This window comes from Arvicanthis niloticus, chromosome 6 (genome assembly GCF_011762505.2).
Source record: "Arvicanthis niloticus isolate mArvNil1 chromosome 6, mArvNil1.pat.X, whole genome shotgun sequence".
NCBI lineage: Eukaryota > Metazoa > Chordata > Mammalia > Rodentia > Muridae > Arvicanthis > Arvicanthis niloticus.
Window position 1 is genome coordinate 17,001,142 of NC_047663.1, and position 18,955 is coordinate 17,020,096.

Sequence of the window (18,955 nt, forward strand, 5' to 3'; positions counted from 1 at the left end):
AGGGTCTGAGCAGGGCCACAGGCTCCAGAGCTAGTAGGTCACATGGGACAAAGGAACGGCTTTCTGGGAAGGCCTCACCCTAAGTCCTGACACAGCTCTGGGTCCACCACAGCCCCCCTGCTTCAAGGCCAGACAAATAGGGTGTTAAGGGCTCACCAGGCTGGTCTCGGTTCCAATGGGTATACACGACTTCGTCCCCACTGAGCCAACGGAAGGAGCCAGTGCCATTGAGGTCTTGGAGGGCCGTCCAGAAGTACTCACCATCCCAGTTATAGATAAGGCTGCTGACGAAGGCCTGCTCAAACCTTCAGAAACAAGCCAGTCAAGGCACGGCACTTACTAGTGGCTTCCCACAAGCCCTGGACCATGGGGCTGAAACCCCATCCCAGAAGCTCAGGTACTGTGCACAGCCAGTAATATGCCCAGGGAAGTGGGGATCCAAAGGACTCACACAGTAACCAGACTCCAACTACTGCCCACTCTTCTTTCTTGGTTCTTCAGTCCAAATCTGAACCTATCCCTCTCCTACCTAACCCTGGGATCGCTTAGCCACAGTGTCTGGGGCACACTGAGTCTCAAAGGATGCTGGGTCCCTCTGGGCAGGATGCCAGGATATCATCATATCAGGCCAGGTCATGGGAGAGGGCAGGCCAAGACTTTTGTCCACCCTCTCTACCTGTTGGTGATGGTGACCAGCTGAGAGCCATGGTCAGTACACAGGCGTCGGGCATCACTGTAGATTACTTGGTCCTCTCCCAGCCAGTAGCAGGATGGGCTATGCCAGGTCCAACCCTGGCTCAAGAGAGAGGGCAGAAGAGGGGTGTCTGTAGGAGGAAGATCCCACCCTCACCTGCCAGTGCTTGAGCAAGGGTGACATCAGGATACAGTTGCATGTGTGCAGAACAAAGGGGACTGATTTGGCACCAGAGAGCAACGCCTGTACCAAGTTCTGCATCTGGTTACTCTCAGCTCTCCCTACCGTGACCAACAATTGTTGGATCAGGGTGGAAGCGCTGCTGTGGGTAGCTAGCTGATCGATCTGTCTAAGGTGAAAATCAAGTAGCATTTAAACCAAGAAATACAGGATCTGGGCATATACCTCAGGGATGAGAACACATTGATTGCACGTGTGGGGCCTTGGGTTCAATCCTCAGTACTGGGGGTGGGGGGGGGCGGGGAGAAAACAACAAAACAAAAACAATCAGGCTGGAGAGATAGCTCAGTCAGTAAAGCGCTTGTTAAACAAGCGTGTGGACCCGAGTTCAAATCCCCAGAACCCATAGAAAAAGCAGGTGTGGCGACATGTGCTTTTACCCTCAGTATTGAGGAGGAGAAGATGGACAGATCCTTGAGGATCTGTTGGTCAGCCAACCTAACCTACTGGAGAGACCCAGTCCAATGAGACTCCTGTCTCAAAATAAGGAGGCCAACCTCCTGAGGTTGACCTTTAGCCCCCAACATGAACACATACACACATGTACATGCACGCACACACATAAGCATTTGCCCATGTGCACACACAGTCATAAAAGTAAATACATAAAAATAACCAGGTAAAGAGTAAAGGCCTTTGCCACAGCGATTTGAGTTCGAGTCATAGATCCCACCGTTAAAGGAGAGAACTGAACCCAAAAGTTGTCCTCTGACCTCTACACGCGCACTCTGACATGTGCGTGCCACACACTCATATCATATACACAAGCGTAATAAGGACAAATTTAAAAAAATAAGATAAAGAGTCAATATTAGTAAAAAAAAAAATAGCATCTAGCTTGGACACCAGAGCTGAAAGCTGCGGAGAGACAGAGGACACAGAGGGGCTGAGTGGTCCTCAGAACTCTGCAGAGTACAGTCTAGCAGGATGCTCCTGAGGAGGAGGGGAGTTCAGGGTAGCCCTTCATCAACCAGAGAAGTCACCACCTTAGGTGCAGAGACAGCTCCAGAGTAGCAACAGGAACCAGGACAAGAGAAGTAGTTGTCATGCATCAGGGAGGCCCCCAGATGCCAAGTAGGACCTAGCCAGAGACCCTGGCTCTCCCCGTGTTTGCCCTTGGACACTACACACACACACACACACACACACACACACATACACACACTCCAGGCTGGTCTCCAATCACCTATTCACCGTATTCACGCCAGGACAGAGCTAAGCCCCAAGCTCACTGACCCCCAGACTCCTCTGCTGGGCCTCTGCTAGCCTTCTTCCCTCTCCTGCAGCAAGTGTGATCCTGCCTCTTGAGGAGAGCTCAGTTAGAGGTGGGCTTTCGAAAGAGTTTAATCCAAAGGAAAACAGGAAGGATGGAGACCTGCAGTGAGGAGCCGCTGCACAGAAGGCCACAAAGGGAGCGTTATGAACAGGCCCCCCAGAAACCACTCACTAGCAACTGGGCATGCCAAACAGGGTGGAGAAGGCCCATCACATAGTTAACCTCCTTCACAACCTCACAGCCCCCCTCATTTACCCAAAACTCTGCTGGAGCCCAGTGGGCTAAAGGTCGAGGAGGGAGAAAGCCTTCCCCACAGAGTGGCCTCTCTCCTCCAGAGGAACAGCCAAACACACTCTATCATCAGATCGGTGCACTGAGGAGAGAGGACTGGGCTGCACAGAGCCAACCCACTGCTACTCCTACGGTGACTAGCCCAGGCTTGACCATTTATTTGGCTACCTTGCACTCAACTGTGGAAAGAGACTCAGAGCTGAGTCTACCCCCCCCCCCCCAAGGCTCTCCAATGTCATTCCCTCAGGAAGGGGCAGTTGGGAAATCAGGAGGATGCTGGGCAAGGCTGCAAGGTTCCCTCCATTTCTCCCCACCCACCCAGGGAGCCCCACCTTGAGCAGTTTCAAAAACACCCTCACCTTCCGGCAGCCATGGTCCTCCTCTGCTGCACCCTGGCTCAGCCGGCCTGCCTTCTTGCAGATGGATGGCAAGGACTGGTTACAGGGACTGTCATTCCAGCGTCCTTCCTAGGACACATGATCAAGAAGACTCACCCCAAATCTCTCAGTCTCCCAAAAATTTCCAGCCCGTTTTCTAAACCTGAACCTGAACTTGCTGTGTTTCCTGGCAACCGGCCTCATTTTCTATGTCCCAGGCTGTTGAATGGAGAGGGCAGAGTTAGTTCAATAGGCTCCACAGAACAAGCTGTTCAGAGGCTAGAGAAATGACTCCAAGGTTGGGAGCACTGGCTGCTCTTCCAGAGGACCCAGGTTCAATTCCTAGCACCCACAAGATGGCTCACAACATCTATAACTCCAGTTCTGGGTGGTTCCAGTGCCACAGGCACCAGGCATGAAAGTGGCATGTAAACACACATATTGGTAAAACACACATATACATAAAAATCAATTTTTAAAAGGTTCTTGAATGCTTATGAACTCTTTCTGAAATTCTCTAGTTACTTTGGATTGTGGGTAATCTTAGGTGACTGAACTGTAAAAACTGAACCTGTAGGTCTTATCCCGGGACTATCGAAGAACCAGGGAGAGTAAAGGCTAGTGGGTCCAGACCTGAATCTCACATGGTGAAGAGGAATCTGCCCTGGGGCCTCCCAGTCAGCACTGAGTCTACCTTTACGCCCCACCCTGACAACACAGCATCTATTCATCCCACTAATCAAGAAACTCCTGGCACATAGAATGTGTTCTCACCAAATCATTTAAAGTTTTAAATAGAATTCCTTAATGCAAATAGATCTGCTGCTTAGGCCCCGGGACTACATGATAGCAGGAGACTATCTATGCCCAGACCTCAGGGCTCTTCTCTGCCAAAACCCTGCCTCAGTTTCCTCTCCCATCATCCTGGGTCTGAGTCAAAGCATGGCAAAGCAACCACCACCCATGATTTCTTGAGAAGACAGAACCCTGAACTGAGAAAGGTCCTGGAGGGCAAGGACTGGAACCCAGTGACCTTGCTTGCCCAGCCACGGCACTGCTTGGGTTCTGGTGCCATCTGCTGGTAGGAAGGAACAGTTGGCAAGAGACCAAGACTGAACGGGCCTGCCCCGCTTGCCTAAGGCTTCTGGAAAATTAGCTCTTCCAGCCCTGCAGGTGACTCAGCTGTGGAGGTGAAGGTGGAGCGATAACCCTGCCACCAGTCCTGCGAAGGAAGGGGCCTCAGGGTACACAAGGGCTGATAATTGACAGTTCTTTTTCAGCTGGGTTGGGGGGGGGGAGTGCTGGGAATGTGGGGCTAGAGGGAGTGCTATGGTGCTATTATGAGAATGGAGAGTCTTACTGGCCCCCAGATGGTGACACAGTCCTCCAGGCTGTCACGGAAGTTGTTGGGCTCAAAGGGGTGCCAGTGGGTGAAGCTCACGAGACTCCCGTCAGACCACTCAAAATTCATCTGCAGTTTCAAATCATTGAGGCCAATCCATAGCTCCTCCACCTCTAGGGTACAGCAGGGGAGGAGAGAAGGAGAGAAGACACCGAGGTCAGCCTTAGGCCAGCAATGAAGGGAAAAGGATTATGTTTCCTAGGTAGGAAGGGATTAGACATACAGACCCTCCCTCACCTCCACCCAGTACGGAGGCCAAGCAGCCCCTCACCTTGCTTGATCTGTTTGGTGATGAACTCCAGCTCGGCCATGCTGTGGATGCTAAGGAGGTCGCCCCCACCCCGTAGACACGCCCTCTTGGACTCCTGCCAGCTGCGCTTCTCGGCCTGCAGGCGGTAGCAGTGGCCCCGGAAGGGCTGCCAGCTGGGGTCACACTCCACCTTGACATTGGTCCACCTGTCTATGGAGACGCACATGGAGGTGCTCAGACAGAATCCAATGGGTGTCACATCCCCCCAACCTGTCTCATCTGTAACATCTGCCTTCTCCATGACAACAGCCTTAAGATATTTAAAACTCAGTAATAGCAGATGTAGCCAGACCATCTCTGGCTGAGGCTCTAAGAGAGAGGCGGGCAAGTAGTGGAACACAGTAGCCTCCTAAGCCAGTATCTACTGTAAATTGGGCTTCCTACTAAGACAATCAAACTTAGATCAAGGACACTATGCTTAATAAATGAAACCTCCATCAAATAGTTCCACAGGGCACCGCCTTTGTGTTGGCCTCAGCAGTCTTTGATAAAAGAAATGGGGAAGGGAGCCTTGGGTGAACAACGAGGCCCCATCTGACCAGAAGTGGGCTGAGAAGCCAGGAACATCGCAGGGCCCATACTGTCGGGCAGACTGGTCACATCCCATTTCTAGAACTGCTCGCTAGCTCCTTCTTGCTTCTGAAGTCCCTCCCCTGCACCCACAGATGTGCTTTTTGGGGTTTATCTGCTAGGGGCTGGAGTTTAAGGGCAGCTGAAGCCTAACAAGTCCTCACTTGGGACTTGGCAGGAGAAAAGAAAATTTCATCAAAACACCCACAAAATCAGGCTCGGGCAGGATCCTGTCTAGGCAGGAGTGAAGATGTGAGACTATCCTATCCTATGCATTGCCCCAGATTTGCAGCTCCATCCGGGTCAACTGAAGGGTATTCCAGCCGTGCCTCTGACTAGAGACCCCTCCAAGTGGGTGGGCTGAGAAGGGGACAGGCAAGCTCCATGGTGCAAGAGATAGCAATTGTCTTTCACTGTCTTTCAATTAGGGTTATGGCTCTGGGCGGTAGCCCAGAATAGATTTTAGTAGCTATTCAAGTCCCAGGGTCCTGAGGGAAGAAAGGGTCCTGTGGAAATGTGGCCCCTGCTTTGGAAATGACATGTCCTTCATGATGAGACTGGCCATCCACTTAGAATAGGTCTCCTGCAAACATCTGGGGTGCTGAATGGGGCCAGGAAGGCAAATCCAAGCCAGAGACTAGGTCCTGGTGGCCAGAGAAGAGCTCCCCAGATGAGTCACAGGGGAAAGAGTCCTTGCGGGGTCCCCTCTGTCCTCCTTCCTCTGGAGGTTTCCACAGGCATGCCCTATTTTCTCTGTGAAAATCTCCACTTTAGCCACCCAACAGATACATAAGCTGGACTGTAGTAGCCCCTCTAGTTTACACTGCCTGGGAAATGCCAGCCACAGAGACGCTCCTTGGGCCAAGCCAAACGAGGCTCCAGCTACACTAACTTTGCAAGTGAAAATGAATCCATTCTCAATTTGCAAATGAGGATTCTACATCTCAGAGAGCCAAGGCCACATGACAGGAAGGAGCAGTCCTCACTGCAGGTCCATCACCCCACACTCCATCTGTCTCTCTCAGGAGGCCCTCAGAGTTATCTCTTTCAATCACATCTTTGAGCAAGACACTCCTAGGCTTAAAAGCCAGAAGGCTCCCATGGGCTACCCAGCCCCACTCAGACTTCAGAGACCAGCAGCGACCTGCCTTTCTGCACTCATGTCAAACGCCCTGCTTAAGAATCACCCGAGGGAGGGGGGTGTCTTGTTAAATGCAGGTTCTGATTCAGTTAAGCTGGGGCGGGTCCTCCCAGTCTGCTTTGCAAACAGGCCTCCGGGTGCTGCTGGGCTGGTGTCTAGCGGCAAGCATTTGCAGCTCCTACTGCCAGAATCGCTCCCCTCCCACGCCTCCCTCTGCCTTTGTGTGCAGGTGCACATACATGTGTGTGATGTGGAGGTCAGAAGACAAACTGGGGTTTTCCTTAGGGGTCATTTTCCTATTATTATTATTATTAAAGTCTCTTGTTGTCCTGGAATTTAACAAGTGGGCTAACCTGGAGGTCAGTAAGCCACAGGGATCCTTTTGTCTCGGCCTCCTCAGAACTGGGATTACAGGCGCTCCCCACCACACCTCATTGTTTTATTTTAAAATAAATGCTTTCAGGTCTTGAGCCAAGCTACAGCCCCAGCCTCCCTTCTGTCTTACCTAACTATCAACCTGAAAACCTCAAGTCCAACATCCCATTCATAACACCCTCAGCTCACAGGTGCTCAGTCACCCTCCCCAGTTGCCGTCTATTACATATTTTGGTAGCCCATAGCTCAGGGCATGTTAAGTATTAAGATGTCTGTGCCCCCCAACAGACTGCAGTCTCTACAGGGCCTAGTAAATATTACCAGCCTTTTACACAGTTCCCAACATATGTCCACCCAATGATTAATGACACATTTCTATTTTCCCCGACTAGCTCAATAATTAATAGAGGATCAGAGTCACTTTGTGTCTATAGAACAAGAAAGGCTGAACTGGACCAGGACCCTGATGTCCTTAGCCCTTGGTGACCAGGCTCACCTGGCTGGACGGGCTCAGCTGTGGCGTTGGGCTTCTTCTTGCAAACATAGGGCAGGGCGATGCTGCAGTCATGGTTCTGCCAGCCACCTGAGGACTCAGTCCGGATCACTCCACAGTTCTCCTCACCTGGGTTGTCCGGCTGATCTGTGGGCAGGCAGGGTGCCAGCACCCCAGGAGAGGGAAGCTCAAATTGTGTCCCTCTTCCAGAACTCTTCTTTCCTTCCACTCCCCCAGATGACTGCATTAGCCAGAGAAGCCCAGCCTCCATCCAACTTTGCATATTGCACCACTGGGTCACCCTGCTTTCTAGCCTGGGCTCATGCCACCCTGAACCCCCTAATCAGCAATGTGTACTTTAGCCCTTATCTCCCTGGTCCTGGGTATATATATGGATGCAGCTGTGTGTCTAAGAGCTGTGAACAGAGACTAAAACCGGATCTGCTCACCAAGCCCTGGACCAGGACTCATTTACCTGAGAGGGCACAGACATTTCATACCAAGACACTTTACAGGCTATGGGGCCATTCCAGGAGAGAGCAGGAACCCAGACTTCCCACCTCTGGAGGAGGGCAGAGGGAGCCAAGTGTCCATGGGGTCCCCATGCCTCACCACTCTCCCAGTTGAGGTACTTGAGGGGTGAGTTGTCTGACCACTGCCAGCCTCCACTGGTGTCCAAATCATTAAGGCCAATCCACAGTGTAGAGCTGTACCCAGTGAGGAGTCCTGTCAGAAAGAGTGCTTACTGAGAAAGGAAACCCCTGCCCATTACCACTCTCTCCCCACCTGCCCCTCCTGTCTTGTGGTGTGAGGAAGGGCTGATCTCAGGCTTGCTGAAGTCCCCTCCCCTACCCCCCACTCCCCACCCCTCACCCCCCACCTCCCGCATGGGTCAGACCTCAGCCACAGGGGGCTGCCCTTCACCTCACCGTTGATGTAGGTCTGCTCATGGATCTCCGTGATGCTCAGGAGGTCTGCCCCCTGCTGCTCGCAGCTGGCCCAGGCCTCCCTCCAGGACAGTGTGGATTGGAAGTTAAACTGGTAACAGCTGTCAGTCAGCTGGTCTTTGTCCCAGAATGTCTCACAGTCGTTACCTGCCACCACCACAGATGGACCATAGGTCCCCCCACAACTCCCACAAGCTACACCATCCATTCATGAAAGTTTTTCAGCCCGCTCTGAGTCCCCAACCCCCACCCCAGCTTCTCATCACCCACCTCCCTCCAGGGCTCTCCCACCCAGTCTGCTTCTCACTTTTGATGGGGCAGAAGCCCCAGCGCTCATCTTTGCCGTAGTCCTGGGTGGTGGCACACCATAGGTGGCCATCTTCTCGGCCAGTGCTGGTGCAGCCATGGAACCACTGGTTGTCGTATTTGAAGGGGATAGTGCATGGCTTTCCGTGGGAGTTTCCCTGGATGGTGTAGACCTCTACAGGGGAAGAGAGACATGCCTTGGTGCCTGGAACCCCACAGGTCCATCCCACCTCACCTCTCAGGGAACCCCCCTATAACCCAGGAGAATGGGAACACAGGAGAAAGGAAGGGTTTGGGGAGTCAAGGGGTCGGAGGCAATGGCACCAGGCAATGGCTTTAAAGAGAGAACCAACTCTTGCTATTGGGACAGCTGAGGGACATGGGACAGACCTACTGCACACCCCTCTAGGAGGGGCTTCCCAACCCTCCAATGCCTTTTTGGTGCCACGGAGTGCTGAGCCAGCCAGTCACGCAACCATGGCTCCAGGCTGTCCCTAAACAGTCCATCTTGGAGCACAGGTGTCTTTCCAGGACAGAATTCCAATGATGGATCCAGTCACAAGCTCTTGAGCGGCTAAGATCCCCATTGACCACCTGCAAAACTTGTGTGAGGCAGCCACAAGATCTCTCTGGAGAGTGAGTGGGAAGCAGAGGCATTTAACTTTAGGGCATCCCCTTTTATAAGCAGTAGTAATCTTAAATTCTTTGAATTATTTTAATATACAATCAGGAGTTTTAAAAATTGATTGCTTTTTTTTTTTTTTTTTTTTTTTTTTGGTTTTTTTTTCGAGACAGGGTTTCTCTGTATAGCCTTTGGCTGTCCTGGAACTCACTCGGTAGACCAGGCTGGCCTCGAACTCAGAAATCTGCCTGCCTCTGCCTCCCAAGTGCTGGGATTAAAGGCGTGCGCCACCACTGCCCGGCCTTGATTGCATTTTTTATGGGGAGGGGAGACACATAACATATAAAGGTCAGAGGGCAGCTTTTGGGAGCTGCTTTTCTCCACCCACTATGTGGGTCCCCAGGTTGTCAGGTTTGGCAGCAAGTTGTCCTCACACACAGAACCATCTCACCAGCCCTGAAGACGCATTTCTATTGTCTTCCTAAGAATGCAGCTTAAGAGTGGCTCTCTTGGCCACTTCTCTTATCTCCTCTCAGCTCAAAATTCTTGCAGCCCCCTTCCCCTACCCCACTCTCTTTGAGACATAGCCCAGGTTGGCCTCCGATGCACAGTGTAGTCAAGACTGTCTTTAGCGCTCCTCCCCTGCTGAAGTCCGAGCCACAAAACCCGCTAAGTCTTAAAAGTCACCACTCTCTAAAGCCCTTAACCGGGCTTAACACACTCAAGGCTCAGCACAATCCTCTTTATCGAATTAGACTTTTTCTAGAATAATCAGATTAACTTCCATAGTCATGCCGTTTCCTGTCATAACGCCACTTTCCCTGGGCATAGGGAGAACCCTCGCCTATGTGTTCTCTGCCTTTGATGGGATGGTGTGAGCTAATTTTGAAATCTTCTTGATTTTTGCTATTTAATCTTATTACATTTATTTATTTATTTATTTATTTATTTATTTAGTGTGTGTGTGTCGGTGTGTGGGTGTGATTGTGTGAGTCTGTGTGGTATGCCCATGTGAGTGTGTATATGTGTGTGTGCCTGTGTAAGTGCGTGCGTGTGTGTGTGTGTGTGTGTGTGTGTGTGATAGGGCAACTTTTATGAGTTCTCTACTTCTACCATGTAGGTCCCAAGCAGCAGACACCTTTATCCATTGAGCCACCTTGCTGGTCCCAAATTTTTTACTTTAGTTGTGTTCACACGCATACACGGGTGTTTGCATGTATGCAGGTATGTATTCACATGCATGTATGTGTGTGGTGGGACTGAGATGTCAGCACCAACCTCCACACCCCTGTTTGGTTGGTTGTCTTCAGTCTCAAGACTTTTGCAATGTTTCCTTCTGATGATGATTTACATATCAGAGGAGAAAGAACAGAAAAAAGTCACATCTCCTAAGAAAACAGCTATCCTCCACTTTATGAGATTATAATTTTATTTGCAATGTTTGCTTCTGATTTTTTTTTCCGTCTGGGTTATCTATGTATGATGGGTCTTTCTGTTTGTTTGTTTGTTTGTTTGTTTATTATCCAAGACAGGGTTCTCTATGCAACTCCTGAAACTTGCTCTGTAGACCAGGCTGGCCTCAAACTACCTGCCTTTGCCTCTCTGCCTCTCTGCCTCTGTCCCAGTCCTTGCCCCTGCCCCTGCCCTTGCCCCTGCCCCTGCCCCTTCCCTGCCTCCCCAGTGGTAGGATTACAGGTGTGAACCACACCTCGGGTTCTCTCATTAACCTAGAGCTTACAGAGGCAGCAAGGTTGCCCTGGGATCCTCCTGTCTTCCCAGTGCTGGGATTATAAGCATGTTGCCATACATATATCTTTTTATGCAGACTCTGGGATTTAACCTGGGTCCTCATCCTTATGTGACAAGCACTTTACTGACTGAGCCATCTCCCTAGTCACTAATCTTTTTTGAAAGTAAACCCTTTGAAGTTAATTTTCCTAATTATTTAAAACTTTATTCCTATTCAACAGTGACTGTCAAGGGCCCACATCAGTCAAAGGCCTTGTTAACCTAAACCTGTCACTTTGGCTCCTCTTGCCTGCAATAGCTCCTCACCATAGTAAGGTCGAGCACATAGGTCTTCTTCACTGCTGTAGATGTTCCAATGGCCACTTCGGGTCTGGTCACCGCGCTCCAGGGTGCCAGGCTTGGATGCATTACTTGCACGAGCCCCCAGAAGCAGGGACAACTGGTCCCCAAGTGTCCGACACTGCCATCGAAGACTCAAGGCCTCTCGGTCACATTCATACATGCCCAGGGAAACTGTGGTGTTGGTGACCGGCCAGCCTGTACCCAGGCACTGCATGGCACCCAGGTTGAAGAGCCGGTTCCGGGAGACCCACTTCCAGCGCTGGGTAGGGAGACTGGCATTGCAGACTGGGGTGACTCGAACCTGCACACCCTGGGCCTCCAAACAGCCCTGCATCCCCTGGCTGAAGATGAGGAAGACATCAGGTTCTGGAAGGAAAGGCAGGATAAAAAGTCATCATATCTTGGCCTTGATGACTGCCAAGGCCTACAAATACCGATCATCAGCCAGAACATGTCTTGTGTGTTAAATCGCTTGGTCCTCTGTCACGGTTCAAGGGTGGAGGGCACTGCTATTGTCCCTGTACCCAGAGGGGGCGTAATCCATTCCTGTTCAGCCCCACATCCACCTGGAAGCAGAATGCAGGCCTCTGCCCCACTGTAAAATCAAACCCAGCTCTATATAGCACGTCCAATGCTTCATACACATACATGTGATTCATACACACACATTTACTTCACACACATACATGTGCTTCACACACATACATGGGCATCATATACATACATGTGCTTCATACACATCCAGTGCTTCATACACATACATGTGCTTCATACACACACATGTGCTTCATACACATACATGTGCTTCATACACATCCAGTGCTTCATACACATACATGTGCTTCATACACACACATGTGCCTTTATCTGTGGCTTCATTTTCTTCAGTGTCAGTCATCTACTGACAACTGCTGTCCAAAGATATTAAATAGAAAACTTCTAGAAATAAATAATCCCTAAGGTTTTTTGTTTTGGAGACAGGGTTTCTCTGTGTAGTCCTGGCTGTCCTGGAACTTGCTCTATAGACCAGGCTGGCCTCGAACTAACAGAAATCTGCTTGTCTCTGCCTCCTGAGTGCTGGGATTAAAGTGCACCACCACTGCCTGGCTAATCCCTAAATTTTAAATAGCTGTCATTAAAGTATTTTTATAATTGTCTTATTTCCTCATCATTATTTTCTTACTATGCCCAATTTATTGATTAAACTTTATCACAGGCGAGCATTTGTAGGAAAATCACAATTTCAGGCCTGGCATTAACTATGGTTTCAGGTATCCACAGGGGTCTTGGGCTGTCTCCAACATGAAGGAGAATGATTGCACCTTCCTGAAGACCTTACAAGGCTGGGTGGTGGTGTCTACATTACATACTCAGTTTCATAGAGTTCATCCTTCTAGATCTTTCTGAACCTCTCCTCTCCTCCTCCTTACTCACACTCCCCATAACTCTTGAATGCCTGGTTTGGATTTGTTTCTTATTTGTTTGTTTTAAGACATCAAAATTTAGTCAACGAGACACACTCTAGCACGTATGCGTGCATGCGCTCACACACACATACATGCATACACATACACACACATATATTTACACATGCACACATACACACACAGATACTCACACATGCACACATACGTACACATGCACACAAATACGCATACACAAACTGCAACTCAGCCCTACAACAGTCTCAGATGAAAACACAAAACTTAACACAGATTAGTGGCAGTCCAGAGATAGAAATCAGGAAGTCCAGAAATAGGGAATGGATGCTTAAAACATTTTTAAGGTATTTCTTGGGTAGGAGAAATGATGAAAATGCTTTAGAATTAAATTATCATGGGAATAGTCTAAAACCCAATTAACCATATTATAACTGGGAAAATGTTATAATATGTGAGTGGTATCTCAAGGGAGACAAGAAAGAAGGAAGAAAACAAAAGATAGTAAAGACCGTGGCTTAGAGACACAACGTGACTCACAGTGTCCCCCAGACAGTAAACAAACCTGGGTCTCTCTAACACCCACACTTCACCGCCCTCCTCTTGTGCTCAGGCTACCACTTAGGCACACAACACACACTTATTGCACATTCCAGCCTGAAGAGAATGCTTATATCCACTAGTGTGATGGTTAGTCTGAAATACCATTCTGACACAATCTAGAATCAACTGAGAAGAGCCTCAGTGAAGGGCCATCTAGATCAAGCTGGCCTGTGTGAGTGTCTATGGGGAATTATCTTGATTCCGTTAATTTAAATGGGAAGACCCACGCAATGTGGGTGGTGCTATTCCCTAGGCAAGGAATCCGGAAGGGCATAAGAGTAGAGAAACCAAGCTTGGTACAGACATGCATTAATAATGTGACAAGTTGCTTCAAGTTCCTGCTGCCCTGACTTCCTTGAAATCATTGATTATAGCCTGGAACTGTGAGCAGAACTTTCCTGTAAGTTGGTTTTGTCCGGCACTTTATAGCAGCAACAGAAACTCTGCTGGCGAGATACTAGCATTCCGGGATAACTTGGGAAGTGCATGGGGTAGCTTGGGCGAGAGCTAGAACTCTTTCTGACAGAGTTCTCCACTGTAAAACTACTGCAGATATTAAGTTGAATCACTGAGACACCGGCAAAGTGTTTGGGACTGGGTCTGGCGCACACTGTCTAGTTAGAGGCGGAGGATGAAGAGATTTGATGAGCACAGGCCAGGGGCAGGTGAAAGATGGAGCTGCAATTTGAACTCAGTCTCTTCAGTCCAAATCCCCACATTTTGTCTATTCCTGTGCTGATTTTTTCAACCCTTAGAATACATCCACCATGAGCAGCCAGAATGACCTCCCAAAGGTGTAAACATATTCCAAAAAAACACCTTACTATAATATTGGAGCACTGAAGGCCAAAAGGAAAAGAGATGGCTTCCATGGCATACGAATTTTTCATGGCAAGATGAATGTCAAAAGCGAAAGTCAAACTCAGGTAATAGGCATGCATGGTGAAACAGGCCTGTGATCCCAGCACTTCGGAGGTGAGGGAGAAAGGACCAGGAGTTCAAGGTCAGTCTTGGCCACACATAGTAAGTTCAAGGCCAGCCTGGTATACAGAAGACCCTATCTCAAAAAAAAAAAAAAAAAAAAAAAAAAAAAAAAAAAAAGAAAGAAAGAAAAGAAAAGAAAAGAAAATTATACAAAACTTATTAGATGCAAAGAGTTAATTCCTTAGTATAAAGAGAGCTTTTACCAGTATTAATAAATATAAGAAAAATATTATTAGCCAAAAAATACAGAATACCCAGGATATAATTCACAGAACTCAAGAAGGTTAACAAGCTGAAGGGTCCAAGTGAGGATGCCTCAATTCCACTTGGGAGAGAGACAAAAGCAATCACAGCGGAGGGGGTAGGGGAGGGAGGGACCTGTGTGGGAAAGGGGACGGGGGGGTGGGGTGGGGTGGGGGGGGAGAAGAGGGGAATACGATCAGGTATTGGTAGGGGAACAGGACTGAAGCCCTGAGGGCCAGCAGAAAGAATGGAAACAGGTAATTTTGGGAGGTAGCAGGTGGGGGGGACCCTCTAGAATGTACCAGAGACCTGGGAGGTAAGAGACTCTCAGGACACAAAGGGAGGGATCTTAGATGAAATGTCTTATAGTGGGGAGAGGGAACTTGTAGAGTTCACCTCCAGCAGGAAAAAAAAAAAAAAAAAAAATGGAGCATCAAGTGATCAAGTGGAGGGATGGGGTTGCCATCTCACAGTCAGACTCTGACCCAGAATTGTTCCTGTCTGAAAGAACTACAGGGTCAAAAATGGAGAAGAGCCTGAGGAAAAGGAGGTCCAGTGACAGGCCCAAAGTGGGATCCAGCTCAAGGGGAGGCCCCAAGGCCTGACACTATTACTGATGTTATGGTATATATACAAAAAGGGACCAATCATGACTGCCCTCCAAAAGACCCAATAAGCAGCTGAAAGAGTCAGGTGCAGATACTTACACCCAACCAATGGACAAAAGCGGGTGACCTCTGTGGTTGAATTAGGGAAAAGCTGGAAGAAGCTGAGGAGGAGGGCAACCCCATAGGAAGACCAGCAGTCTCAACTAACCCGGACCCCTGAGATCTCTCAGACACTGAGCCACCAACCAAGCTCCCCAACACATATACAGCAGAGGACTGACTGCTGGGTCTTGACTCAGTGAGAGAGATGTACTCTCAAGAGACTGGAGTCCTCAGGGAGTAGGGAGGTCTGGTGGGGTAGGGTGGGGACATCCTCTTGAAGACAGGTGGGTGGGGAAGGAGGTATGGGATGTGGAATAGTCAGAGGGCGGACTGAGAGGGTGATAAAGACTAGATTGTAAAAAGAAATTTAAAAAATAAAAAAAAATTTAAAAAGTATGATAGCATATTTAGACAAATTAAAGGAACTCACAACAAACTAAAAAGAGAAAAATATTAACAATGCAGCATAAAACTAAATATATCCAAAGAAAGCTAAACATATGAAATATAATTGGCTTTTAAATACTGAAATAAAAGGCTGGGATGTACCTCAGTGGAAAAGTGCTTGCCTCATGTGAGCAAGGTCCTGGGTTAAACTGCCTGCACCGTACGTACATACAGAGAAAATGAGAAGCTAGGCAGATGGTTCAGTTTGTAGTGTTTGCCATGTAAACAGACACACACACACACACACACATACACACACACACACACACAGGAAGGATAACCTCATAGCAATAAAGAAAAAAGAAGCAATAGCTCACTTAAATTCCTTCAAAAGCAATTCATCATTTTTCAAGTAAAATTCAAGCGCCTTATTATGGGTCACTAAGTCCTACCGTGCTGGATGGTTTAATGTCAACTTGACACAAGCTAAGGTTGTCTAAGAGGAGGGAACCTCAACTGAGAAAACGCCTCCATAAGATCACTGTAGACAAGCCTGCAGGACGTTCTCTTAATTAGTGGTTAATGAGGAAGGACCCAGCCCTTTGCGGTCCTTTTTATGAGAAAGCAGGCTGAGCAAGCCATGAAGAGCAAGCCAGTAAGCAGCACCCCTCCACGGCCTCTGCATCAGTTCCTGCCTGAAGGTTCCTGCCCTCCTCGAGTTCCCGTCCTGACTTCCTTCAGTGATGAACACTAATGTGGAAGCATAAGACAAACAAACTTTTGCTCCCCAAGTTGCCAAGCCCTAACTAAGATGTTCCCTGTATTTAAAAGCACATAGACATCTGAGTGATGACTTCTAACACGGAAGCCATACTGCCAGCCTGAGTTCGGATCACGTTAGTTCACTTCACTCAAGCCTCACCGATTTCCTTGCCCCCATTTAGTTTCCAGTCTCAAGGCCTTTGCTCTGTTTCCTCCACCTGACAATTCACATTTGAGAAGACAATTTTTTTTTTTATATCTTCAGAGACTGTCTCTGATCTTCCGATAAACCATAGCTATCCTCTAGTTTATGGTTTGATTATAATTTTCCTTGCAATACTTACTTTTGATTTCCCCCTCCATGTGAGTTATCTGTGAACTTGATGCCTACCTTATCTGGTAATTTTTATTATCTACTAGACATTGTGGCTAATATCCACCAATTTTTTTCTTTTTTAGATTTATTTATTTAATGTGTATGCATGTATACCTGAGTGTATGAACATCGCATGCATGCAGTACCTAAGAATACCACAAAAGGATGCCGGATCCCCTAGAGATAGTTACACATGGTTGTGAGCTGCCATGTGGGTGCTGGGAACCAAACCTGGGTCTTCTGGCAGAGCAACAAGTACTCTTAACAGCTGAGCCATCTCTCCAGTCTACTAAGACATCTCTCCATGTCTACTAAGTTTTATTACATATCAGGTATTATCAGTGTCCTATTGCATGCTGGGCCATGTAGATGGTGTACTATAGGGAATATGTTTTTCCTATAAAGAATCTCAAGTTCTGTTTTAGCAGTCACATTCATGGTGGACCACTTGGATTCTGTAGAAGCTGGGTTTCAGGCTTTGTCATGCCTTGAGTCTTAGGGTGTACCCTTTATCCTTCGTCTCAATCTTGAGGTGTGGCCGTACTGGGATTTTAGGAGAAAAATGCAGATGATGTCCAGGCCCCTCTGGCATGTGGAAATTTGTTTTGAACTCAGTCCAGGAAACAACGTAAACTTCTCCCTCCAGCTGCTGCTCCTGACTGGACTTGGGGACCTGGAGCCTTTCCCTGCATATGCACAACTTAGGGACCACTGAAGCTCTGAAGAGGTCTGTTGAAGGGAATGCTATGATTGCTTCCTTTCTAGAACTTTCCATGTTGACTTTCAGCCTTTTTGGAACCCCAAACTCCCATCTTCACTTTCTGCAGCCCCGGATCAGCCCCTCAAGCTGGGCAGTGTGCTCAGGGTCGTTCAACACGCCACTCAACTAATTTTCTTTCCTTTTTAAGAATATACTTTCTTTGTATTCACTTTTTTATTACGTTTTAAAATTCACACACACATACTGTGTTGGTGTGTGCGAGTATGTGCCTGTGTGTATATGTGTGTGTGTGTGTGTGTGTGTGTGCATGACATGCAGGGACTCAGTTCTCTCCTTCCACTGTTTGGATCCTGGGACTTGAACTCAGATCACTAGGCTTGGCGGCAGACTTTGCCAGCTAAGTCATCTATCTTACCCATTTTTCTTTTGTTTTTCGCATATTTTCCTCTCTCTACATCTGTCTGGTTTTAGCTGTTCTCCAATGCCTCTGGACCATCATATATTGTATTTTATTCTTAGTCTCTAAGCATTTTTGGTCACAGTTAGACTTGAATAAGCTAGCCTGCCATTTCTAGAACCAGAATTTATTATTCCACATGTTCTATTTCTTGTCTTTCCTCTTGCTTCTAAGCTCCTGAGAGCTTTCTGTGGCTCCCCCATCACTGTGCCTCTAGCTTGTATGGTCCTGACACATAGCAGTGCTTAGGAGATGCTGGATAACAAGTGTGTGTGTACGTGAAGAAATCTCATATCTAGTACAACCAATTGGCCGGCCATTCGGTTCCCCATCCAAACTGTTAGATCGGTTTTTCTAATACATAGTGTCACAAACTCCTGTCAAAATACCGTGGTGGTAGGTCTAGTAGAGCCCTGTTCCTCTATCCTGACATTACAGAAGATGTGTTTCTTTGTGTGAGGGGAGGGTCCTCTCTGGCAAGATGCACAGGAGCACCCCAAAACACCACCTGGGTGGCTGCCACAGCTAAACTTCCTATACTGGGCCCTCTACCCTTATCTGACCCTTCCTCTCTCCTACAGCCTGAGTATTTACATCCCTTCTCCAAATATCTATTTTGAAATCTTAACCCTGATGGTGTTAGGGTGTGGGCCTCTGGGAAGTGCTGAAGTTATTAGAATCATAACATTAATTAACAGGATTCATGCTTTTATAAAAGACTTCCAAGGGTCAGGGCTGGGAGTGTGGCTCTGTTGGTAAAGTGCTTGCCTAGCTCCCACAAAGACCTGGGTTCAATCCTCAGTACCACACAAACCAGGCATGGTGGGTGCCTGCTTGTAATCCCACCACCGCCAATCAGGACATGGGAGTAGGGGCGTCAGTTCAAAGTCATCTTTGGCTACATAATGTTGTTCAAAGCCAACCAGAGCTAAGTAAGTTTCCCCACCCTTCCAACCTATGAGGTAATAGTGTGGGAGGAGTTAGCTTCACCAGACACTGAAACTCTTGACTCCTCAATCTTTGGCTCCAAATCCAGGATCAAGTAAATTTCTCCTGTTTATAACCCTCCTAATTGTGATATTTTGTGATGAACACACCTTCAAATCACCCCCTGTTTCTGGAGTAGTGAAATATAACC

At 48.2% G+C, this 18,955-nt stretch overlaps 1 protein-coding gene across 2 annotated transcripts in view; it reads right to left on the reverse strand.

Annotated features, from left to right (window-relative positions):
- Positions 1-18,955, reverse strand: part of Mrc2 (mannose receptor C-type 2) — a 59,990-nt gene that overhangs the window by 13,928 nt on the left and 27,107 nt on the right. For both annotated transcript variants that reach the window (XM_034504810.2, XM_034504809.2), the window contains exons 2-11: positions 11,100-11,501; positions 8,424-8,597; positions 8,099-8,263; positions 7,782-7,895; positions 7,173-7,316; positions 4,552-4,740; positions 4,239-4,393; positions 2,861-2,968; positions 677-792; positions 157-305 (exon numbers count right to left, since the gene is read on the reverse strand). In XM_034504810.2, coding sequence (XP_034360701.1) covers positions 157-305; positions 677-792; positions 2,861-2,968; positions 4,239-4,393; positions 4,552-4,740; positions 7,173-7,316; positions 7,782-7,895; positions 8,099-8,263; positions 8,424-8,597; positions 11,100-11,501 — 1,716 coding nt within the window. The remainder of the gene's footprint in view (positions 1-156; positions 306-676; positions 793-2,860; positions 2,969-4,238; positions 4,394-4,551; positions 4,741-7,172; positions 7,317-7,781; positions 7,896-8,098; positions 8,264-8,423; positions 8,598-11,099; positions 11,502-18,955) is intronic.